Genomic DNA, 25,591 nt, shown 5'->3' with positions numbered 1-25,591 from the left:
TATTTGATATTGATTTTACATGCCTAGTAAATGACAGAGTTTTAATCTTGTGTTGACTTTTTATTTATTCTAGCACATTGTAACATAAAAAAACTGTTAAATGTTCTTTAAGTTATGTCTTTGTTAGTATTAAAAGTGACACAGTATAACATTATTGTGAAGATATTTATATGTACATCTAATACAGCTTCTTTATGCCATCATAAACTTTCATGTAAGTCCAACATTTTTTTTTTTATTATAAGATTAAATATTATAATGATCTGAGTCTGAGTCCATGTTGGGATGTGTGAAATCATACGTCTGTGCTCTGAGACAGAGAATGGGGAAACTCTAACTCTAGTTTGTTAGAGGCGTGTTTGGAAAGCACAGAGAAGGCGCGTCTGTATGCTTCACATTTTCCTCTCGTTCTAATGACTTCAGCCGTCTGAGCGCTCTAACCACACTCTTAAAACAGCCCACCTTTCTTTTACACTCTTCTTGTGCTGTGTCTTCGTAGAAATAACACACACATTACATCTACAGCCTTGGGAGATGGCAGAAACTGTAAGAGTTGAATGCTATTCTGAATCAGACAAATAAATGTAGATAGTCAAGTCACCTTGCTTTTAACAATACAGATCGTGACAAAGCAACTAAACAGCATTAAACAGGAAAATAGTGTGTAAGAAATGCAAAAAAAGGTGTTCATCATTCATAGTGCTATACAATACAGCTTGCATTGAACAGAAACAATTTTTTATAGGTATATATCACCCCGTGTTTTATTTGAACCCTGCGCCTGGATCCACATCTATGCCTTCACATTTCATATTCTCAAGAATACACCAATCTCACTCATATAATAGACATGCCCAGTCATATCTAACTCATATATTACGAACAACAAACTAATCAAATCAAAGAAATAAACAACATTAATGCAAGCAATTAACTTTAAACACCAGAAAAGTTTTGATCTGAAACCTATTTTATGATATTTTAACAAATTATTGATTTCTAACATTCTAATCTAAATCTTCTAAAGCTTTTAATTATTTAGTGATAGTCTATATGAAGATGAATCATTCAGGAAGCTTAGCCACGTTTTATTATTTCTTCTTTTCCTGTGGGAAATACAGGCCTTTGCTTGTACTAATACGTACAGTATATCTGTCAGGAGATGGAGGATGAAGAAGGGCTTCCAGGTGTGTTTATCTTCATGCTAGAGCTGAGCAGGGTCTCTATTGCTCTGTGCTGGCCACTTCATGTGTTTAACACCAGAGAAGAGACACTTAAACTAATTCACTATGGTCATTTCTCAGGTTTCTACCACTAGATGTCAGAATTACGTTGGCAATAAAAGAGAAACACTTCTATTATATATAGCCTAATATAAACTTTACCTAAGCAAAAGTCTCATTAGACTTATAATGAATAGTTACTTATCATTAAAATAAGTTAAATTAATTATTGCTTTAAGACCAGTATAGTAGGACCAGTAAAAATACTGCTTTTAAACGACTTCATAATAACTAAAATATGCAGTGTTTATGCAGTACAGAAGTGACGAGTGTCGTCATGCATATTAAACAGTTGCCTAGTTATAAGCAACAGTTATAATGTTACAAGTGAGAGGAAGCTCAAGACTCGCGAAATCAGGAAATGAGAGAGAGAGAGAGAGAGAGAGAGAGAGAGAGAGGAAGTAAGGCTGAGCTTGCTGTAGATGTTACAGATTTCGACACAAGACGCTAACAGTACACGTTTGTACAGTTTATTAGTCACGCGGAAATAAGACACTTTTTGGCGGCGTTTATTTGGACTTCCTCCAAATTCCCCTCCCACTGCGAAATTCATAGCTCGAAGGGGAAAAGTTGCACAGTTTCCAACTGTTGAAGGCAGAGCGGAAGTGAGCTCGGAGAAAGCTAGGCTTCAGGAGCACGAGAGGTTGCTGCAGGATCCGTGTGTTACCGGAGGACCGTCGAGATGAGTGAGGAGAGGCCCGAGGTCGAGCTCTTCGTCAAGGCGAGTTTCATCAGAGGCATTCGGTCAGACCTTCACAGCTTTAGCCAACTGAATACCTTCACATCATGGAATAAACCAAACATTATTACTGTTATAAACGGGTTGTAATGTAGTAATTGCCTCAAAACGTGATCAAATTGTAATGTAATAACGGTTTTTAAATTATGAATTTCCTTATTTACCTTATGAAAAAAAAAAAAAAATATATATATATATATATATATATATATATATATATAATCACCGTTTTCTATAGAGAGAGGGAGAAAGAGAAAACAGTGATTTTCTTTTAATCTAAATATAGTTTTAAACTACCTATGAAACTAAACTACATATTAATGCATTTATTATTTCTCCTAGTATTTTTATTGTTGTGTATAATGTTAGTAGTAATAGTATTACAGCCAGGTCATCTGAACTGTATTTCTATAGCACTTACAGTAACACAGCACACTGTTTGAGAGCAGATTCAGGGTGATGAACAGGACAGTGAGGTGTTTGGGTGCCGCACATCTCCAGCGCTCCCCAAACCTCTGCTGGGGGAACATTCCTCCGTTTGATGTGTGATGATGTCTAACGCCTCAGTCCAAAATCTCCCATACAACTGTTCAACTGGGTTGAGATCTGCTCACTGCAGAGATCATTATATGTGCTTCATGTTCATATGCAGTAAAAAGAGTTCTCAGAGAGTAGCACAAGATAAAACAAAAGAAAAAAATAGCACCAATGATTTATATGACTAAAGTAATATTAATGAAGCAAACCGCACTTTCAACCATCATCAAACAGAGAACAATAATGAATCCACAGACTGAAGGGTGTGGCTATGGTACTTGTATCGTATCGTATCATCTTGTGTGAGCCTACACTGTTTCCATCATGAGGAGTGTGTGAAGAACTTGTGTTCGGTGAACTACAGGAAGATTTGGCTGGTAGAAATTAGTCAGAAAAAAACAGCAGATTAAAGTATGAATATGCAAAATATGTAGTTTTTTATGGTTACTTTTCTAATTATTATATTACATTTATTGTTGATTATATGTATTTATTAATCCATTGCATAAAACTTCAAATCTGTTTTGAGGCCATAGCTAATTAAAATGATGGAGCAGGTCAAACCACAAAATTTGTGCAATTTTTATGAAACTTCACAATGTAACCTAATGTGCTCATAATTTTATGTTGATAGAAAAATGTTGTTCCATATATATATATATATATATATATATATATATATATATATATATATATATATATATATATATATATATATATATACACACATACATACATATATATACATATATATATATATATATATATATATATATATATATATATATATGTATATATATACAGTATATATACATAGTGTGCTGCAAATAGATTATGAATCATGATTATTTTGCAATTAATTGTTATTAATTTTTCTTGTCATGTGTTTATAATGTAATAAGTGTTTCACAATATAATCCATTACATTATGTGAAAAACATATCATTGTGAGCACATATTTTCTAAATTCTCAAATAAATAAATTGAGAAAATTATTACATTATGAACATTTAATCATATTCTATGGCTAATTGTTATGCTAAGTGCTATAGAATGAGTTATTTTTTATTTATTTTAATTTTAAATTTTAAATAAGTAAATAAATCAAAGAGTCAGTTAAATAGATACATTATGGTTGATTTATTCCTTAATTCCTTCATTTGTATGTCCTAATATGCAGTATATGTTCAGTGTAGTCAATCTAAGAGTATGCTCTCCTCTATAGTGCTCGATATTTACCAATGTATGCCGCAGTCACTAGTGCAGCTCATGTGGGAAGGGAGCGTGGTTTACCCGAACAGCTCCTCCATTACACCTGCCCCTGTCTAAACCTCACACCTATCCAGATCATGGCCAGTGGTCACCAGTCAGCCAATCTATGTCACCCCATATCTGTCATTTTAACTGTTTGCTCAATGAGCATCAGAAGTGGCACTTCTGTGAGAATATGTAACGAACAGGCATGATAATGGAGATATTTCCATAGTCACAGATCCACTGAGAACAGATTGTGATAAAGACAGGCCAGGAGGAACACAGGCAAACAACAGTATCCAAAGTAAGACAAAGTGTAATCCACAAAACAGGCAACGTTCAGGACAGGCAAACAATCACAAAAAACAAAGGAAGTTCAAAGTCAAAAACACTGGCACAGCACGGCAAGAAAAACAGAGAAACCACTCAGTAGTGTCCACTAACAGTGTGTTTGAGTGCGGTTTAAATAGTCCACTGACAGGAAACAGGTGAGTGTGTAATCAGTTCAAGTGCTGAGGATTCTGGGTAATGGAGTCCAGGAGGAAAATGTGATGGTGACTGAGAGGAAGAGCTGAGACCCGATTCATGACAGAATATCAGCGACAGAGTTTCTATTCTCAGTCTCCATTCGTTTGCTTAACACTTCTGTCTAATAAATCTGACAGAAAAAATCTGTGTTAAAGCCCCGAAATGAAAAAAACCTGACCTTCAAACAAAATCCTTATCCTATTCAGTGCAATGCTCTTAATGCATTATGATGCCTATTTGAGCATGAATGTTTGCACATGTTGTGATAGTTATGAGTCCCTTTGTTGATCTCAGAATCATGCAGTCACTGCTGGAAAGGGTTCAAACATGCAGAACATGCTCTACAACTGGAGACTTTTCCTAAAGAACAGTCGTCTGCCCTATCGCCAGTGAGGACTTCCATTATAGCACGCCCACACACACACACACGCACACACACACACACACACACCTCTCCACTGTTCTGCTTTCCATCTGAGGTGAGACCAGGCCCAGAGAAGTCAGAAGCACTTCTGGACAGATGTCTGGCTTCTGCTTCACATATAAAGTCTTAACTTGCTTCTCTGAGTCCACGTCATGTCATGTCTGTTATGGACACATGCTAGTTCTTAAGAGAGTGTCATCTGAGGGAACAGAAATGGCTCAAATCCTACCAATCTGTCTGAACGTGCTGGATTATTTGCTTCCTTGCTCATGAAGGATAAGGTTTTTTAACTGCTTCTTCAATTTAAAGATGTTGTTTCACTTGTAATGTGGTTCAAATCACCTTCAACTCATCGAATTCCTAAAACTGTCTTAAAAGTCTCAACTTTTCTGGACTGTTACAGGTGTCAACATCTTTCAAAAGCAATGCAACTGATTATCGTAAAGATCACTCTTCATGCTGGACGCTACTGATTATCCACATTCACAGTTTGGGTGCAATATGATTCCTTGCTGGGCACAAAAACACAACTCAAAGTCCTTTTGTAATAGTTTTCTAAGCATGAATTGTGTCTCTGTTGTGTGTGTAGGCAGGAAGTGATGGTCAGAGCATTGGGAACTGCCCGTTCTCTCAGCGGCTCTTCATGGTCCTGTGGCTCAAAGGCGTGACCTTTAATGTGACCACCGTGGACATGAAGAGGTGGGGTTTCTGTGCAGTCATGAATCTAACACAGATGCATACATGTATGAATTCAAGTGAAACCTAGACTTGTACCATTTCAAACCAACAGTATGCTACATTGTATTCAAAAAAAAATTGGTGGTCCAATTTAAAAAAAATAAATTTTCATTCACACTGGAACTAGAAGGTCATGTTAAAGGCATTGCATTGTGGGATCTCCAACAAACTGCACATTATGCATTGAGCATTTTGCACAAGTAGCATGTGGAAAACAAGTAGTCTGCTATTCCTTTTCTCTGTGTTGTGAGTAGGAAGCCAGACATTCTCAAAGATCTGGCTCCTGGCGCTCAGCCTCCTTTCCTGCTGTACGGCTCCGAGGTGAAGACGGACACCAACAAGATCGAAGAGTTCCTGGAGGAAACCCTCTGCCCTCCTAAGTAACTCTCTTCATTAACGCATGCTTGATTTGCCTCCATATCACTGTGTTTGTGCTTGTATTTCGTTCCTACATTTCACAGCTGTAATGTTTACGATATCTTCCTCTTCATCCCTCCGTCCGACACAACAGATATCCTCGGCTGGCAGCTCGCAACCCTGAATCAAACACCGCAGGTCTGGATGTGTTCTCCAAGTTCTCCGCCTACATTAAGAATTCAAACCCGCAGATGAACGACAGTGAGTGCAAGAGTGCTGCTAATGGTGTTCACTCTTTTAGAAATGTGTAAAAAGACAGGCCTAGGCCTAACTGTCCAAGGTCTGAATAATAACCAGTTTCATTGGTACTGCAGACACTGCAACATTGCGTTATTACACAAATACATCATTTAACTTATAATACAAATATTCTTCTCCATTTTACTGGAGAAAACTGCAATCCTGCAGATTTTAAATGCGCATTTAATTCATTTTAGCCAAGAGGTGACAACATGAGCTATTCATATTTTATTGGTCACATATCTTTAAATGATAGGAATTCACAGCTCAGGAGTTCTCAATGTACAGGAAAACAGTCAAATCCACATGAGCTTGAGTTTCGTGGATTCACAGGCATATAATCAATGAAATGAAACGTGTGACCGGCTCTTGAGTGCGAGACACAGAGAAATGTTTGAGTTCTGTGATTGATTGTGTTCAGTCACATCCCATCTTTTGTGTTTCATGTGAACAAATTGGTTTTGCTGAAACCTTGTGGCTTTTCACCTGGTTTAGGCATGTTCACAGAGGAGAGTCTGAAGCTAAAGTTTGGATAAATAGTTTATTTTAAATGAACAAGAGTCAGTGTGTCTTTTCAGACTGTGTGCATGCTGTCAGTGCTACTGGATTCTTTACCAGGAGGTAATCTAATCTCTTTCCCATCGCGCCGATACGAGTGGACTTGGTGGTGCTTTCAGACTGTTCGGAAGAGGAAGCGTTTGGGCTCTCCGTACTCTTGTATTTGGTGTAGTTTGATAAACATCATAAAATAAAAATGAAAAAAATCTGCATGGATGTTTTAAGACAAGCTTATCTTAATTTCTTCTCTGTGTCAGGCAGGTGTCAGAAATAGAAAAAATAGAAAATATCTTATATCTGCATCCTAAACAGCAGATGGTGTTTCAGCTTTTCCACACTGCCACCTGATGTCAGACTAAACTGCATTCTTCATTCAGCATGTCTGAACAGACGAACCTCGTGTGAATATCAGACTGGACATTCATATTACTGTGAGGCCTATCAATCACACATAGAGAAAATATATAGAGCCCTGTAAATATGACAAGCCTCGACATGTGCTTGAACAGGAAATACGTCCACAGAGGGAAAGGAAAATGCACTTGTCAAACCATTTTGTGGGTTTTTAAATTGCTATTGTTTTTCCTGGTGCAGATCTGGAGAAGGGTTTACTGAAGGCCCTGAAGAAGCTGGATGACTACCTGAGCTCTCCTCTGCCAGACGAGATCGATGAGAACAGCGCTGATGATGATGTCACTTCCTCCCGCCCCTTCCTGGATGGTCAGCAGCTGACTCTGGCCGACTGTAACCTGCTGCCCAAGCTGCACATCGTCAAAGTGAGTCAGACCGAGCGATGCTTTAGCAGAAGAGCTGAGGAACGCAGCTGATCCTCTCTTTCCTGGCTCTCAGGTGGTGTGTCTGAAGTTTCGAGGGTTCTCCATCCCTCGCTCGCTGACGTCTCTGTGGCGATACCTGGACGCGGCGTATGCCCGAGAGGAGTTCTCCTCCACCTGTCCCAGCGATGAGGAGATACACGTGGCCTACTCCTCCGTCGTGAAGGCGCTCAAATAGAAGAACACACACTCACACACACACACTCATGTGCTTTATTACCGGTTCTCTTTACAGATTGTCCCCATGTTTCAATTGGTTCCTGTGTGTCGCGAGCACCAGAGCTTGTTTGCACTAGCAGAAGTCTCATCTTTCAACTAAACGTGGTTTTATAGTTCTTTTCTTTTTTTAAACAGCTGAACTGCAGAGGTCAAAGGTCATTTCTGCACATACTGCAGTGATACATTACAAAATAGGATCAAATGATTACCAGGCAGCAGTAGTGCTTGTTTTTCAGTATTTCTGTTCTCTGGTCGTGTGCTAGCAGTTACAAGCAGGATGTTGTCGCCTCATGTCTCGCTGTGTCATTATCTACAGTCTGTAATCATAGTCTTCAGTGACAGCTTTCTTCACGTACATTACACAAACTGGTTTACAAACTACAAAGTCATGGCTTCATCAATAAGTACTCCACAGGAATCCTGTGTGATGTTTCAGCTCGTCTAAATGAATGCATCATGGGAGAAGAAGAAACTGAAACACACGTTGTTATTCAGTGAAAACCGTATGAATCAGAATCCAATTTGACTCTTCATCTCTAAATATCACTGTCAGCGTGCTCTTTGAAAACACTCTTATTTATTGTGTGGGCAGAGTTCTGAAATATATGCACATTTGTAGTCTCTGAAAAAGAGTAAACCAGCGATGTTTTAAGTTGATTCAGGCGGTTTCTAAGAAGACCTTACTAAATGATCTTTATAAATGGTAAACCCTCAGCCCTACACACACTTCTGTGATCACTTCCTGTTAACCACTTAATAGTCTCCTAACCCACTCTACACTCAGATGGCCAACACAACACCAATGCAGATAATGATGTGAGGATCTTAGTGATTAGATGGATGTTACGGCAAAGCCATTTTCTTCCTGCATTTCTATTGTTATTCAGCAAAACACTTTATAATAAAGTTGAAATAAGAAAAAAGGAAACTCTGAGTAGATTTATTGAATGCTTCAGGTTAAATACAACTTAATATTTCAAAATAAATTGTTTAATTAATGTACAACATATTTAAGATTATTTAAATGAATGGAGTAAAACAGATATAAAAACTGAAATAATGAAAAAATGACAGAAACATTGTGTGGTGCTCTATAGGTAGGAACAGCCTCTAGAACATGACCTGTAAATATGAAAAACATCCATTTATTTTTCTAGAATTAGCAAAAACAAAAAAGTTACTGTTGTTAGTGTTTACGGCTAAAAAATAAGGCAAAGCAAATTAGCTGTCACGTTTAGAAGCTGTGGGTTTAAGCTCACTGTTTATATTTAGAAGAGTTTCAGTATTTTGAGCATTGAGTAACTATATGACTCATTCCCACGAGCCTTAACTCGTGTGTGTGTGTGTGTGTGTGTGTGTGTGTGTGTGTGTGTGTGTGTGTGTGTGTGTGTGTGTGTGTGTGAGTGGCTGCAGGCACTTCCTTTCAAACGGCATTTGCCAGAAAGTCAGTCTGATGCATTGCTTTCAAACGGATGGTGTTGGTACGTAGTGCTGTCTCTGAATATAAGAGTTTCTGATAATGTAGTTAGGATCAAGAGCTGCTCGTCCCAGCTGGACTAGGGTTAGGGTTAGGGTTAGGCTCAGCACTGCTCCGGTCCAGCGGGGGGAGCTGATGGCCACCGCAGGGTTGCAGACATCCGTGTCACAGCACTCATTCTGTAGTTTCCCTCCTCAGGTCACACTGTGATGACAGGCCACAGCTCCACTCGTACAGGACACACACAAACATCACATCTCAGTGCTGATGCAGGACGTCCCAATCAAGGGACTAAGATCACAGTTTGCTGTTCACTACAGTCTCAGCACCCGAGAGTACTTCAGATCAGCGATGGTGGAATCATCTGATCACTATTAACACCAACAAAATACAGAAGAAATAGTCCAATCGTGTACGTGAATTACAATTACATTACTTATGATCTGTTTTCAGATTGTGTTTGTGTCTTGGTTATTGTTCTGAATTCCATAATTATAAATGCATCTTTTCAGCATGGATTGCTTGCATGTTCAGTGATGAAAAGGAAACAATAAAAGCAGTGTCTTTTTTTTTCTGAGATCTGAGACTTTTTAATTAAATGATGAACTGCCTTTGTCATTTTGCATTATTGACACAATGTTTTTCTAATTCATGATAAAAAAGGATTAAATTAATCTTTTTTGTTTAAAGCGCTCTATAAATAAAGGTGACTTGACTTGACTTTTTAAAACTAAACTATGTCCTTTGAGCATCACGTAAGCCTCGGTGAAGTCTCTAGTAAGAAAAGTCTATGTAATGAAGTACCAGGATTGCAGGTCTTTTTCCAGTCCACTGGAAAACAATGTTTCCAGGCCATTGTGATGTGTGCTAAGATATTCAGGTGTTTCAGTTGAGGCAGTTATTATCAAGTTAACAAGTATATTCACATAACAGTCAACAGCACATAGGAAAAATTATTTATGTCATTATTTGAACAAGCTTCAACATGCTGCATACTGATCTATTGTGCCTTCAACAGCCACAGGCTTTCCTGCCACACACATGATGAGAAATGAATCAACTGCGCTTGATCATTGTACATATTTGTCAGATCATCATTTTCCAGGACACATGACTTGGGGGGGGGGGGGAGGCGGGGGCGCTTTTATATTTTTTTAGGGAGCTGAATCAGAATGGGGGGGGGGGTGTTGCTGTTAAAAAAAAAAAGTCAAGTGAATATATTCTTAAGGTAGTACTTTACAATAGTAATAGATTTCATTACATTAACTAATAGAACATTATAGTAAAGTATTACAATTACTTGTTAATAAAGTATTTACAATTTACATGTTCACAAATATGCTGTTAAATTAATCAGAAAATCAAGCAGTTGAGCATGACTTTGCGTGGCTCCTAATACAAATAATAACTGTTTTTTTTTACCTAAATCCTGTGCTTGGACCAGATCCGTTGCAGTATCACGTGCTTCTGAAATTATATTTTTCTATATAATGTTTTATACAAGTTAGCTTTCTCCGAGTTTTATATAAATTATGAATAAAACATTGTAGGCTATACAGCATGCAAAGACTGCGCCCTTTAAATTTATTAAAAATCACTCATTCATCGTAATCTAACACAGTTAAAAAATAAATAAAAATACAATGAATACAATCTACACGATGAAACTTTTAAATGTCTTTGTTAGAAAAAAGCATGATAGAACCTAGCACTGGACAAAAAACGGTGACTGGAGTGAGTGGATTCCAACCTAAATTCCTCTGATTGGCCATGGCATTTTAGAAGTCAACAAACATGTCTGTGACTGGCTACACTACATTGCTCACCTCTGCGAAAATGCATTGTAAAATTATTTGACGTTTTCCAAAGAAAAGGATACACTAGATTGTTTGCCAAATCTATTTCGTTATGCTATTATTACAAAGCATGTTATGCTTTTCCATCTGAAAGCAAGCAGATTCAACAGCAGACAGTTGTATGAATAAGACTATAATACACACTAATCTCAAGTCCGACCATCCCCCTCGGTCCAGAGGGGGGCACAGGGATGTCACAAGATGACAGCCTCAAGTGACCCCCCAGAGTCGGGTCAGGTCCCCCTTGACATTCATGAGTTAAGCACTACCACAGTTAGACCTCAGGAGTCAAGTCACCGGTGATCATCATGGGCAAAGTCAAGTCACCAGTGATCTTCATGGGCAAAGGCAAGTCACCAGTGATCTTCATGAGCAGAGTCAAGTTACCATTGATCTTCATGAGCAAATGCAAGTCACCATTGAGCTTCATGAGCAGAGTCAGGTCACCACTGATCTTCAAGAGCAGAGTCAGGTCACCAATGATCTTCATGAGCAGAGTCAAGTCACCATTGATCTTCCTGAATCCAGTCAAAACAGCATGGATCTAACAGAGTCTCTCCACGTCTCTGCTGATCTACCAGAGCCTCTCCATGTCTCTGCTGAAACTACCAGAGCCTCTCGAAGTCTCAGCAGAACTTCCAGAGACTCGTCACGTCTCAGCCGAACTCTCTGAACGCTCGACTTATCCTGTCGTGGCCACGGAGGCCACCCTTAACCTGTTCATGTTCTCTTTTTCAGATTTGCCTAACCAGACTTGATCTCCTGTGTCATCGATCCCACTGTGGTGGTCTTTTGCGCCGCCCTGTTGAGCTCCTGTCCCGACCGCACAGCTGTGGTGGCCTTCTGTGCCGCCCTGGTGGGCTTCTGTCTTAACCGCACGGCTGTGGTGGTCTTCTGCGCCGCCCTGGTGGGCTTCTGTCTCAACCGCACGGCTGTGGTCGTCTTCTGCGCCGCCCTGGTGGGCTTCTGTCTCAACCGCACGGCTGTGGTCGTCTTCTGCGCCGCCCTGGTGGGCTTCTGTCTCAACCGCACGGCTGTGGTGGTCTTCTGCGCTGCCCTGGTGGGCTTCTGTCTCAACCGCATGGCTCCAGTTTCACCTCGCTCCACCCTGGATTCCTGCCCTGTTGGTTCGGCCCTGGGCTCCTGAACTTTCTGTTCTCTCCTGGCCTTGTGTTTTGTTGTTTTTGTTTGGCCTTACTTGCTGGCGCCGATACAGGATGGCTGCCTCCGTGACGTGCTCTGCATATGTTTTAGTGTTTTTGTTAGTTTGTCCTGTCTTTAGTTATATTCCTGCCATCAGTTTCACCAGGGATGAACTGCTGAACATTCGGCAGAACGCACCACAAGAAGTTTTTCCAGATTTTAATTATTCAGACGTTTTACTGAACGTTATTGTCAGAGGAGCAGCGGCGCTGATCAAACGCTTCAGGACGCGCAGACGGGGGAAGCAAGCGGGAGCGCTCGTCAGACTCAGGAAGCGCAGATTTTGAACGCCGTTGCCTAGCATCCATCTGGCAAATCTCCGCTCTCTACCCAACAAAACGGATGAACTCCTTCTGCTTTCTCGGAAAAATAAGGATTTCACACACTCTGCTGCTCTGTGTTTCACGGAAACCTGGCTGAATGACACCATACCGGACAGCGCGCTCCATCTACCGGACTTTCAGCTGTTTAGAGCGGATAGCGACGCAGAATCAATGGGGAAATCGCGTGGCGGCAGGACATGCTTTTATTTCAATGAACGGTAGTGTACAGATGTATCTGTGTTAAAGAAGACGTGCTGCTCAAATCTCAAAACACTCTGCAAGCAGTTCTATCCGCCGTGGGAGTTTCACTCGTTCATTCTGGTCAGTGTTTACATTCCTCCACAAGCGCATGTGAGCTCAGCTTTACAGAAACTCGCTAATCAGATCACAGAGACAGAACAACAACATCCAGACTCTGTTTTAATAATTCTTGGGGACTTTAATAAAGCCAATCTCTCCCGTGAACTGCCAAAATACAGACAGCATGTTACTTGTCCCACAAGAGACAGTAATATATTGGATCACTGTTACACCACAATAAAGGATGCATATCACTCTGTTCCATCAGCAGCTTTGGGACGTTCTGATCACCTTCTGGTTCATCTTATACCGTCCTACAGGCAGAAACTAAAATCAGCTAAACCTGTATCAAGGACTGTAAAAAGATGGACTAATGAAGCAGAGCAGGATTTACAATCTTGTTTTGACCTGACTGATTGGAGTGTTTTTGAAGCTGCTGCCACCGATCTGGATGAACTCACAGAAACCATAACATCATATATCAGTTTCTGTGAAGATATGTGTATTCCTACAAAGACTCAACTAATTTACAACAATGACAAACTGTGGTTCACTGCAAAACTCAGACAGCTCCGTCAGGCCAAAGAAGATGCTTACGTGAAGGGGGGCAATTGTGGCGGAGTTACTGTGACGGGGCGGAACCAAAGATGAGGAAGATTAGTTCCGCCCGGACCATATATCGCAAACACCGCCACTTCCGGGAATGCCGGCGAACCCAAATCGGCGTGTTATTGGGAACGGGTGTCTTGTTGAGCGTGGCGATCACTGATTGGGCAATTCGGTGAAGAGGAGACACATAAATAGGGCATCAGAAACACAGGAAGTGGTTGGTGATTCCCAGTAGTTATTGTGGGTGCAACGGAGCGGAGGAGAGAGTTGGAGAGAGAGTGTATGGTGTACTGTGGAGCTTGGGCAAAGAGAGATACACACACAGGGCTGAGTATACGAATATCTTTATTGGAGCATGTTCAGATGCATTGTGTGATGTGAAGTTAACACACATTGAAGATCTGCTAGGATTGCAGGAAGGAGATCGTGCTGCCAGTTGTGTCGGATGTCGGTTATCTGGAAGAGAAGTGGAAAGATCAAGTGTTAATTAAAGTGTGAGTACACTGAAATATTCATTGAGTCAACAGTTATTTTGCAAGTGTGGAATATCCATATTCCTCTTGTGAGTTGTGACCAGTGTGAGCGGCTCCACCGTAATAGGATTGGTGGGTGAGCCGGAACCAGCGAAAAAGGAGTCTGGTGCCTTGTCGTGGCTGTGACGTTTCCTCTGGCCGTCTGCTGCATCAGTGCCCCCAACGTCCTGGAACTAATCCCCGGTCCTATGTGGTTTTGACCCTAATTCACTGTGAGTGTGTGGAGTGCAGTGGGTGAGTCCTTTTCTTTGCTGTGTGTACACTTGAAGTCTGCAAGTGTCGTGCTGTGTCATGTTGTCAGTAATCACCCTCTAGGCTGGGAGAGAAAACCCTGTGGAGAAGAACGTGCACCGGTGTTGTGAGACGACCGTCTTTTATATACATGCCCGCTCGTGGCTTTGGACCCCTACTCCGCCGAGTGGTGACGTGTCAACAATAGCAAGTAAGGAACAGTGTGCATATTGTGGGGGATGACGACTGAGAGAAGTGTTGGATGCTATATGAACATCCAACTGTGTAGCCCTTGTGTATGAATACCTGTTTGTGGAGTGCTTTCAGAGGTTCGCCCCTGTCTAGATCTCTGGTCCGTTGTCTGGAAGAGAGGAGAGGTAAGCGTTCGAGTCATTCCTGAGGTACATACCCGGTGGCACCAACCTACCTGAAGTCACCCAGCGTGGTGGCACCAGCTGAGGCCGTGGAAGGCCCAACGTGCACCAACTTCAATCTGTACTTCTATCCACTCTTGGTCAAATTCGAGAGGTGGTGTGTCTTTCTCCATATATTCACTGAAGCTAAGTAAATTTGTGAAGGAACTCTGTCTGTTACCAGTCCTACAGGTCTGAGCTTGAGGATCTGAGTCGTCGTGGAAGTGTTTCCACGGTTGGAGGTGACCGTGTTGAGTGTTGGTCTGGGAAGTCTGCCCCGGTGAAGAAGACCACAGTTGTCGTGACATATACACCTTCTCTAGACTCCCGAGCTGAAAAGGGCTAAAGCCTGACGTCCACCTCTTCCAGGGTCTGTGAGTTGTATCCATTCAGTATTGTCATTATATACCCACCTGCATGCCCAGAGCAAAGCTCCAGTTGCCCCTGTATGCCCATCTGTACGCCTCAAGCTAAGAGCCAGCGTATTGCCCTTGTATACTTACCTGTATGCCCAAAGTCAAACTCCAGTTGCCCTTTGTATACTCTTCTGTACGCCCACAGCTAAGAGCCAGCATATAGCCTTGTAAGCTTACCTGTCTGCCCGAAGTCAAACTCCAGTCGCCCTTTGTATGCCCTTCTGTACGCCCACCGCTAAGAGCCAGTGTATAGCCCTTGTAAACTTACCTGCATGCCCGAAATCCAACTCCAGTTGCTCTTTGTATGCCCCTCTGTACGCCCACAGCTAAGAGCCAGCATATTGCCCTGGTATACTCATCTGTACGCCCAAAGCTAAGAGCCAGCATATTGTCCTTGTATACTTACTTGTATGCCCAGAGTCAAGCTCTAGTTGCCCTTGTATACTCACCTGTACGTCCAAAGTAAAGACCCAGTTGTCCTTCTGCATACTTACCTGTATGCCCCGAGTGAAATACCAGTGCATCGCCCTTGCATACTCACCTGCAAACTCCATCCGTAGGGTTTACCTGGACGAAAATCGAAGTTAAGGATTGTGTATCTTTCTTGCATACTTACCTATACACCGAAGGCCAAGACCTTATAAGAATATATTCAACTGCATACTTACCTGTGGACCCAGAATTCATCAGAATTACTTACCTTCTTTACTCTGCATGCAGGGACTGGAAGGGCCCCACCGACGGTTCTCCTGCAGGAGAAAGACAAAGGCACTACTGAGAAAAACCCTGTTGAGTCACGTGAAGGAAAGGACACAAATTACCTACAGGCTTACCTGAGAGTCCCTGTGACAGAGTCAGAAGCGACTCGGACCTATACTCTCTGGCCCCGAGAGTGGATTTTAGATTCCCTTTTCCCTTCCCTTCCCACCTTTTAAATAATTTAAATAAAGTTTGTTTTAATTATACTCAGTCTCTCTCGTGTGTCTGGTCATTGGGGTGTTCTTGGGACCTCCTCGAGGTGGAAACTTGGGAGGGGCGAGACTCACGACATCTGTGGTCCGCTCCGACCTGTGACACAATGTCTTGTATAAACAGGCTAAATACACACTGGAAAAAGAGATCAAAGTGGCAAAGAGGAATTATTCTGAAATAAAAGGACTCAGTTCACTTCCAATGACTCCGCATCAGTGTGGAAAAGTCTGAAAGAGATTACCAACTAAAAGACACCACCCCCCAGCACTGTGGAGAATCAACGACTGGCAGACGATCTGAACGAGTTTTACTGCAGGTTTGAAAGAACACCCATCACCTGCCCTGAATGCCTCCCCACACAACCATTCACACCATTCACAACTCCTGCAACAAGCCCTGAATGCCTCTCCAAACAACCGTTCACACCATTAACAGCTCCTGCAACCCATCCTGAACACCTCTCCAAACAAGCACTCTCACCATTCTCACCTCCTGCATCCCCCCTCTCCCCCACAATTTAAATCAGCGAGGATGCGGTGCGCCAGGTCTTCCGGAAGCAGAAAAGGAAGAAAGCACCTGGCCCAGATTGTGTTACACCAGCCTGTCAGAAATCCTGTGCTGACCAGCTGGCCCCCGTCTTCACACAGATCTTCAACAGATCGCTGGAGCTGTGCGAAGTCCCTTCATGCTTCAAACGCTCCACCATCATCCCCATTCCTAAGAAAACCAAAATTACAGGACTAAATGACTACAGGCCTGTGGCCCTAACGTCTGTAGTTATGAAGTCATTTGAAAAACTGGTGCTGGTCCACCTGAAGGAAATCACTGGGCCCTTGCTGGATCCTCTTCAGTTTGCCTACAGAGCAAACAGGTCTGTGGACGATGCAGTAAACATTGGACTGCATTATGTTCTGCAACACCTAGACAGACCGGGGACTTATGTGAGGATCCTGTTTGTGGACTTCAGCTCGGCCTTCAACATGATCATCCCAAACCTCCTCCTGCCCAAACTAAATCAGCTCTCCGTGCCCACCTCCATCTGTCAGTGGATCAACAGCTTCCTGACAGACATGCAGCAGCTAGTGAGGTTGGGAAAATACACATCCAGCACCCGTACAATCAGCACCGGAGCTCCCCAGGGCTGTGTTCTCTCCCCACTGCTCTTCTCCCTGTACACTAATGATTGCACATCTAAAGACCCCTCTGTCAAGCTCCTGAAGTTTGCAGACGACACCACACTCATCGGCCTCATTCAGGACGGTGACGAGTCTGCTTACAGACAGGAGGTAAAAGAGCTGGCTGTCTGGTGCACTCTCAACAACCTGGAGCTTAACACGCTCAAAACAGTGGAGATGATCGTGGACTTCAGGAGAAACCCCCCTGCACTCCCCCCACTCACCATCATGAACAGCCCTGTGACTGCAGTGGAGTCATTCAGGTTCCTGGGCACCACTATCTCTCAGGACCTGAAGTGGGACATTGACATTGACTCCATCATGAAAAAGGCCCAGCAGAGGTTGTACTTCCTTCGCCAGCTGAGGAAGTTTAACTTGCCACAGGAGCTGCTGAAACAGTTCTACTACACCATCATTGAACCCATCCTCTGCACTTCAGTAACTGTCTGGTTCAGCTCAGCTTCTAAATCTGACCTCAGAAGACTACAGAGGGTAGTCCGGACTGCTGAGCGAATCATCGGAACAACCCTCCCTTCTATTCAAGAACTGTACTTATCCAGAGTGAGTCAATCCCTCAGGCAATCCATCTTATGAACAGCTGATAATAACTGCGAACACACTACACTTTATATTTATATACACATACACTTATTTATCTAACACACATACTTAGTATACACTTAAATTTTGCACATAATATACGTACATACATAACTGCATTTTGTAATATACCTGCCTACCATTGTCAATTTGTATATTGTCATTCACTATCTACTTTGTATTTTTTATTCTTTTATTATGTGTTTTATGTTCTGTCGCTGTCATTCTGTTGTACTGTGGAGCTTCTGTCACGAAAACAAATTCCTCGTATGTGTAAACATGCCTGGCAATAAAGCTCATTCTGATTCAGATTTTTGTTTGCTCTCTGTTTCCCTCTATTACCTGGCCCTCCGTCCCTCCCCCTGGTCCTCCGCCAGTCCACCTCCCTCCTGGTCTCTGTGTTCCTTGGCTTGTTCTTGTGTTTGGGTGGAGCATCTGGTAGCTGCTCCGTGGAGGAGGGGGTAATGTCACAGTGTCTTGTCTGTGTTTCTCCGGGTGTCCACTAGTGCTCTCACTTCCCCATAGGCACCTCACCTCAGGCACTACAATTCCCACAAGGCCTTGTTCCTTCATCACAGTAATTGCACACCTGTTAATTGCACTCAGGTGTCTTCACTTTCATAGTCATTTTCCTGCCTATTTAATCCAGTCTGTTTCTGTCTGTGTGATGGAGTCTTTACTTTCCGTCACCAGTTTTCCTCGCGTTCCTAGTATTTCGAGTCCTCTTCCTGTTTATTTGTTTGTTTGTGTTTTGGACTGATTTTTGGTTTTGACCCCCTGCTTGTTTGATTCTGATTTTGGATTACCCATTAAACTCACACTGCTCATGGATCTCTCGTCTCCTGTGTCCCCGATCATTACAACTGGTCCCCCAGCTGCTCCCTGGGTGCCGCAGCATATATGGCTGCTCACTGCTCCGGGTGTGTGTTCACTGTGTGTGTGGGTGTGTGTGTGTGCACTTTGGATGGGTTAAATACAGAGCACGAATTCTGAGTATGGGTTACAATACTTGGCTAAATGTCACATCATGTCATTTACTTTTTTTTTTTAGGGAACACCCTTTTACTCACTCACATGTGCAGAACTTAAAAACATGAAATTCCTCTAATTCATACTCTGAAAAACCTTCACTACTTCACCTTCACACATCTGGTTTACTATCTATGTAGAGACTCTCCATAGATGTAATGTTTTTTTTTATACAAACTGTATATTCTGTCGCCCTGCGCAAGCGGACAGGGACAGAAAACATGGACACAACATACAAGACACAAGGTGTGGGAAAGTAAAATAAACCAGTATCACACATTCCCACAGACTGTGCTGATTCATTCTTCTGCTCCGTTTGTTAATCAGCCAGTAGAATAGTACAGTGACTCTCTGTGCAGTGTTTGTTCAGCTGTGCTGGTAAGACATCGCTGGCCCACGGGACACTCCCAGGGGAACTTCAGACAGTCCAGAGGAGGGATGACTGGAAACATGCATGTGAAGCATGTCCAGGACAAGGTTGTGAGAAAGAGCAAGAATGATCAGTGAATGTCTCAGAATCAGCCTCTGTGGCTGGTTACATGAAATGCTTAGACTAGTCTTGCATGTTGCGAATACCAGTAAATGGACTAACACAAACCTTAGTAAATCTTGTGGTCTGATTCATTTAAATGCCCCTGGTGGCAGAGCTGTGGTTCAGTTGACTGTGTATCCAGGAGACACAACCTGCTCATGAATTGAACCCGGGTTGCCGGCATGGGAGGCAGTTGCACTAACAAATATTTAGATCTTTTGATGACTTCACTTATAGGCTACATCTTCATCGAACTCAAAGAATAATTAAGTCAAGTCAAGTGACCTTTATTTATATAGCACTTTAAACAAAACAGATTGTGTAAAATCAACTGAACAACATTAATTAATCAGTAATGCAAATTAACAGTTAAACGCAGTTCATCCTTGAATGCAGTGAAGTCATTATCTCAGTTCATGGAGTTAATTGGTTTTAACAAGGTTTGGGAGCAGGGGCACGCCCCAAACAATCACCTGACTTCTAAAAACCTCCATATATATATCAGGCCACCTCATACCGTACTGCTTGTCTTGTTCTCTTGAACCCGCCCTTTCTCATCCATTCAGCCAAACTTATCCCACATTATCTTTCTATCAGGTTGTATCGTGGGTTCCTCATTTTCTGGCCTAAATATATGAGACGGTATAAATATAGAGACGGTACCCCCACCCTGAGTCTCTGTGAACCATCAATTCTGGATGCCCTGATCAACCTGACCATCATCCTAGTCCCTCGATCCCTTCATCCTCTTTCTACTCTTCCCCAACTCTCTGTCCAACTAACAGTTTCATAGCTTGTTTGTGGCTTGGTCCTAGCTAGTGAAATAGTATCTGTGCAATCATTTGCAATCAAGTCAACGATATCACTGTAAATGAAGTGACCTCAATTTAGCAAGCCAGAGGCGACAGCAGCAAGGAACCGAAACTCCATCGGTGAAAGAATGGAGAAAAAAAACCTTGGGAGAAACCAGGCTCAGTTGGGGGGCCAGTTCTCCTCTGACCAGACGAAACCAGTAGTTCAATTCCAGGCTGCAGCAAAGTCAGATTGAGCAGAAGAATCATCTGTTTCCTGTGGTCTTGTCCTGGTGCTCCTCTGAGACAAGGTCTTTACAGGGCATCTGTATCTGGGACTCTAGTTGTCCTGGTCTCCGTAGTCTTTCAGGGCAGTAGAGGTCCTTTCTAGGTGCTGATCCACCATCTGGTCTGGATATGTACTGGATCCGGGTGACTGCAGTGACCCTCTGATCTGGATACAGACTGGATCTGGTGGCCTCGGTGACCTCGGAACAAGAGAGAAACAGACAAATATTAGCGTAGATGCCATTCTTCTAATGATGTAGAAAGTACATAGGGTGTTATGTGAAGTGTTTCCGGTTCCGGTTTACCTAATTAATGCAGCCTAAAAATCCTTTAACGGATTTGGATATAAGAAGCATATTAGTATGTTATGTGTAAGCCAGGTTAAAGAGATTTTTAATCTAGATTTAAACTGCAAGAGTGTGTCTGCCTCCTGAATAATGTCAGGTAGGTTATTCCAGAGGTTAGGTGCCAAATAGGAAAAGGATCTGACGCCCTCAGTTGATTTTGCTGGAAATGGAGAAATAAGCCATAATTTTGTTTTACATGTAAATCTTTGGTTGATACATTTATAATTTTTATTGCATTACTACTAGTACTTTTACTGCTACTATAAAAGATCTCCAGGGGCCCAAAAGTGTGTGGGCCCTTAGAATCATCCTAACGTAGCATGCAATTAAGGTATTGAAATCTTTAGCAACTGTCATGGAATAGAGTTGTGCTTTACTCATTCTGAACATGTGAACTGGAAAGATTGCAAAATACGGATGAATTTAGGAATATATCCTAATCTTAGTCTGTATTAGGGGCAGACTGGCCATCTGGACGTTCTGGAGAAGTCCAGAATTGCCATCCATTTAACAGCCGTTTGCCTGCTCGTTCATCATCAAAGAAAAAGTGTTAGAGAAATTTATGTTTACAGCCGACACTAGGGGGTGCTAAAGCAATCTATTTTTCCTTAGAAGAGACCGAAACCATATAAGGCCCGATCATTTTAGACTCGGATGATCAATTTTAAAATATTTGAAATGTAAGTCACGTTAAAGAATGCTTTCAGTTTAATGCTTTCTCCAACCAAGAGAGGTCACTAGTTTCCAGCCGTTCCCCATATTAATTTCAGTGTAGTAGGACGTGCCCCTCTAATGTAAACATTCAATAACATGAGCAAATAATACATGAAAAACTGACGATGAAAACAGCATTTTCCAGTCAAGATGGTAACCAGATGATCTTTTTTGAGAAAATCCAGGGCCGTTTTTCACTCCCAGTCCGTCCCTGGTCTGTACTCTCACTCTGTAGACCCTGAATGGCAAAAACTCAAAGTGAGGCTTTATATAATTAGAAAATGGTCCCAGCTCAAAGCAAATTACAGCTGAGATCTTTTCTACACTGTTCTAAAGCTAGATTCAACATAATCTACATTCGGCACTACACCAGCCCAGCATATTATCTTCAGCAGTTTGCAGGTTTCTTTGGTTGAAACAATAATTTGTTTTTAGATTAATCCTACCTGCTAAAGGCAGACAGCCAGTGAGGATGAGAAAGAATCCTTTAGATTTCATCATGATGGTGGTGCATTTCCCTCTGATCCCCTTTGGCTACAAAGAAGCCAGGAGAGTCAGCCTTTTCTGTTCAAATTTAGCAGTTTGGCTTTCCATATTCCAGGCATGTAATATTGAGTATGATGGCGTCAGTAAGTAATCTAAGCAGATGCCACTATCAAACTCCTACAGCTTTTGGTTTGCTGTTGTCTAGAACTAAAAACACAATGTGATTGTGGTGGGCTTTGAAGCACGTTCACAAGAGTTCGAACAGTTTGGACATTGCGTTAATCAGCGGTAAAACTAAAACTATATAAATACTGTTCAGTTTCTTGCACAGGCCGATCGTTGCCAATCATTGTACGACTGAGAGACTGCAACACCTGAAGCTAAAAATCATAAATTATGTTCTACCAAAGAAACAGTCACCTATATATTGGATGGCCTTGGGGTAAACCGATAAACATCACATTTTCATTTTTGGGTGAACTATCCCTTTAAGACTTCTTTCTTTCCTCTAGTACATGTCTTTCTCAGCAGCTTTGTGGATAGGTTTTAGAATAAAACTCTTAGCTAAAATTTTTTACTGCTATTTAGGAGAACTCTTAGTGGTAAGATAAAATGTTTAGTGGATACGAAAACTGGTCTTACTTCTTTTCTCTGTAAGGCACAGCCAGTTTGTTCCAAGTTACAAGCATGCAGAGCAGCAGGGAAATCAAATGACAGCAATCCAGGTGTGACACACAGTCGGATAAACGGTTTACTAGTGATTATGCCAAAGGTACACACACACACACACAAACACACACACCAATGCAAATCTCAGACAAGATCTTTCAGAGTCATGTGATTCCAACCCAAAAAGGATAGGAATGTGGTGGATTTGTTTGAGAAATGAGGGACGGACAGATGGTCTGTTCTTTAATCCTGTCTGTTCTCTGCTAGCCTCTGTCTCTCTCTTTGTCAGGATTGTGTCATTCTGAGTTTCGTTTCGTATCTCAGTGGCCTCATCACAGCCACATTGTTAGGTCTGACGTCATGCGTCACAGCTCTCGGGTTCAAACACTACTTCAGAACCTAACAAACTGGAAACAGTGCTAATCTACACTCACCGCTGCTCTGCTACAGAAAAATATGAATCCTGTTCCATTAATTTTTTTATGAATTCTTAAAAAATTGGTGTCCAGAACACTGTGACTCTGGTGAACATTTTTAAATGCTTGGCGTAAAGTGTGTTATAGATGACTAGTGCTCATGAACAACTATTGAGATAGCATTATTCGATATGTCCCAGCTTCAGACCAACAGCACGAGTCTTAACAGTCCGATAGAAAAGTCAAGTCACCTTTATGTTTTATAGCACTTTTAACAATACAGATTGTAACAAAGCAACTGAACAGCATTAAATGGGAAAACAGTGTGTCAGAAATGGACCTTTCATTTAACAGACTGACAACCTGTCTGGAATGAGCAAATGCAGACAAGTGGAGGGATGCAAACAGTAAAATGTCCCGTTGTTATTGGAATCTACTGGATTACTAACTGTTGTGAAATGGAAGTTGTGACCTAGTGGTTATAGAGTTTGACTCCTAACCCTAAGATTGTGGGTTCGAGTCTCAGGCTGCCAATACCATGACTGAGGTTCTCTTGAGCAAGACACCGAACCCCCAACTGCTCCCCGCGCATCGCAGCATAGATGCCCACTGCTCTGGGTGTGTATTCACAGTGTGTGTGTGTGTGTGTGTGTGTGTGTGTGTATATATGTGTGTGTACTTTGGATGGGTTAAATTCAGAGCAAGAATTCTGAGTTTGGATCACCACACTTGGCTGTATGTCACGTCACTTAATACAGCTTTTTCAGTAACGGATTCATTTCACTGAAGACCCTTTGCAATTGCTAAAAATATAAAGATTTATTTCCTGCAGTTTTTTAATATATATATATATATATATATATATATATATATATATATATATATATACAGTTTTTATATTTGTTGCTGCTTGTCAGTGGCACATAAAATTACTGAGAGGGATGTTCTCATTTAAGAGAGCTTTTATTGTGCATCATTTTGGACAGACCTGTGAGTGCGTGAGAGTCAGCAACATTTTCAGGGAGAGTAAATCAGAATTAAGAAATGTGTTACCTGCTAAAAGCTTTCTTTGTCAACATAGCTGTACACCTACACATGGGAACTAAAAGCCAGAGAAGCCATAAAGGAATTTCATGGGGTCTGTAAACTTTACATTTGCGCTCCCCATTCTGAAAAAACACCCATTTTATGCAGGATCCAAGTGTAAACCCAGTCTTTATGTGTAAGAACTAATGCATTGTAATGCACAATGAAAGAGGACCGTTTTTACACAAAGTTTTGTGTATTTAGGACCTCCAGAGTTTCCTAGACTATGGAGACCCCTCTAATTTGTCCCGTTACAGTTTCATAATGAACCAAACTTGTTTTGGAAGTTCTTATGACATGAAAGTTTTCTAACATTGTTTTTTGTGATGTTGGTCAAAATCACAATAAAATGAACTTCTAAAAAGTAAGGGGTTAAAAGAAAACCGGAATAATACCGGATCATAAGCCGGATGGCTGGTGCTGGCGAATGTTTAGTAAACATTGAAACTGAGCACTGCAAAGGAAACTCACAGAGTTTATTAGTAGACACATAACCACCAGCAAGGGTAACATACTCACCCACCCTCCTGCGCTGGAGCCCCGCTCAAGGGGTGCCTCCTTTTAGTCCGGACCATCAGTCAGGTGGTTGCTATGAACATAGAACCAGCCAAAAACATTATAGGTCCAGCATAGGAGACTGTTATACAAGAGGTTTCCACCTAACCTCGATCAGGTGGAGAGCTGGTGGTTAGGGGAATTAGGAAGGGGACGATAAAAGCAGAAGTTAAAAATCCCCAAAGGAAATGAGTAGATATCTAGGTATCGCTCTGATTCAGACGATAACGCTGCCTTGTCTGGAGCACATCCTTTAGGTTCTGCTTACTTCCTGAGATGATGAATGTTCAACATTGGATAAAATGCTGCACTCATCACTGTCACTTTCTAGTCAGCTAACCAATCAGAGTGCAGGAGGGGCGGGGCAAATTTCACACCGAACAACTGTCGCAAATGTCATTTTGTTATAAATACGTGTCAACAAGCGCAAAATCGAGAAAATGGAGGATAAATTAATATTGCTGGTTTCTGAACATCCAGAGCTTTTTAGTCAGAAACAAATTATCTACCAAATCAGATAAAAGTAACAGTTTAGCGGATATTCCATATCATAGCAACCAAAATGTCTCAACTAAAAAAAAAAAAAAAAAAAAAAAAAATGCTGTGCAACAAAAAGTGCTCTCAAGCGCTCGCAGGTGGGCGTTTTCAGCTGATTAAAAATGCTTTGGTGGACACAGGGCCTAAAAGTAAAATACGCTAGGTGTTATCGAACATTAAACACTGTCCTGGTGATTTGCATATTTTTGATCAGTTTATTTTGTGACAGTCACCATTTTTACAGAGTGACCACTTTGCTAGGA

The 25,591-nt window shown here is 41.7% G+C and overlaps 1 protein-coding gene across 2 annotated transcripts; it reads left to right on the top strand.

Annotated features, from left to right (window-relative positions):
- Window positions 1-1,660: 1,660 nt before the first annotated feature.
- Window positions 1,661-22,857, top strand: LOC113068365 (chloride intracellular channel protein 1-like). Of its 2 annotated transcripts, XM_026241089.1 has the most exons (7): window positions 1,661-2,004; window positions 5,355-5,464; window positions 5,758-5,883; window positions 6,015-6,121; window positions 7,313-7,494; window positions 7,568-7,755; window positions 22,840-22,857. In XM_026241089.1, the coding sequence occupies exons 1-6, from the start codon at window positions 1,966-1,968 to the stop codon at window positions 7,727-7,729; spliced, it is 726 nt and encodes a 241-aa protein (XP_026096874.1). In that variant the 5' UTR covers window positions 1,661-1,965; the 3' UTR covers window positions 7,730-7,755; window positions 22,840-22,857. The 2 variants fall into 2 exon arrangements, with proteins under 2 accessions (XP_026096874.1, XP_026096873.1); XM_026241088.1 differs by lacking the exon at window positions 22,840-22,857 and having other exon boundaries at window positions 1,662-2,004; window positions 7,568-8,698.
- The last annotated feature ends 2,734 nt before the right edge of the window (window positions 22,858-25,591 follow it).

This window comes from Carassius auratus, linkage group LG44F (assembly GCF_003368295.1).
Source record: "Carassius auratus strain Wakin linkage group LG44F, ASM336829v1, whole genome shotgun sequence".
Lineage (NCBI taxonomy): Eukaryota > Metazoa > Chordata > Actinopteri > Cypriniformes > Cyprinidae > Carassius > Carassius auratus.
This window is presented reverse-complemented; position numbering and strand designations above follow the sequence as displayed.

What these genes read in the sequence shown, in the direction of transcription:
- LOC113068365 (XM_026241089.1), top strand. Translation starts at nt 1,966, where the DNA reads ATGAGTGAGGAGAGGCCCGAGGTCGAGCTCTTCGTCAAG. An exon ending in ACCACCGTGGACATGAAGAG is followed by an intron (nt 5,465 to 5,757) that starts GTGGGGTTTCTG and finishes TGTTGTGAGTAG; the next exon opens with GAAGCCAGACATTCTCAAAG. An exon ending in AAACCCGCAGATGAACGACA is followed by an intron (nt 6,122 to 7,312) that starts GTGAGTGCAAGA and finishes TTCCTGGTGCAG; the next exon opens with ATCTGGAGAAGGGTTTACTG.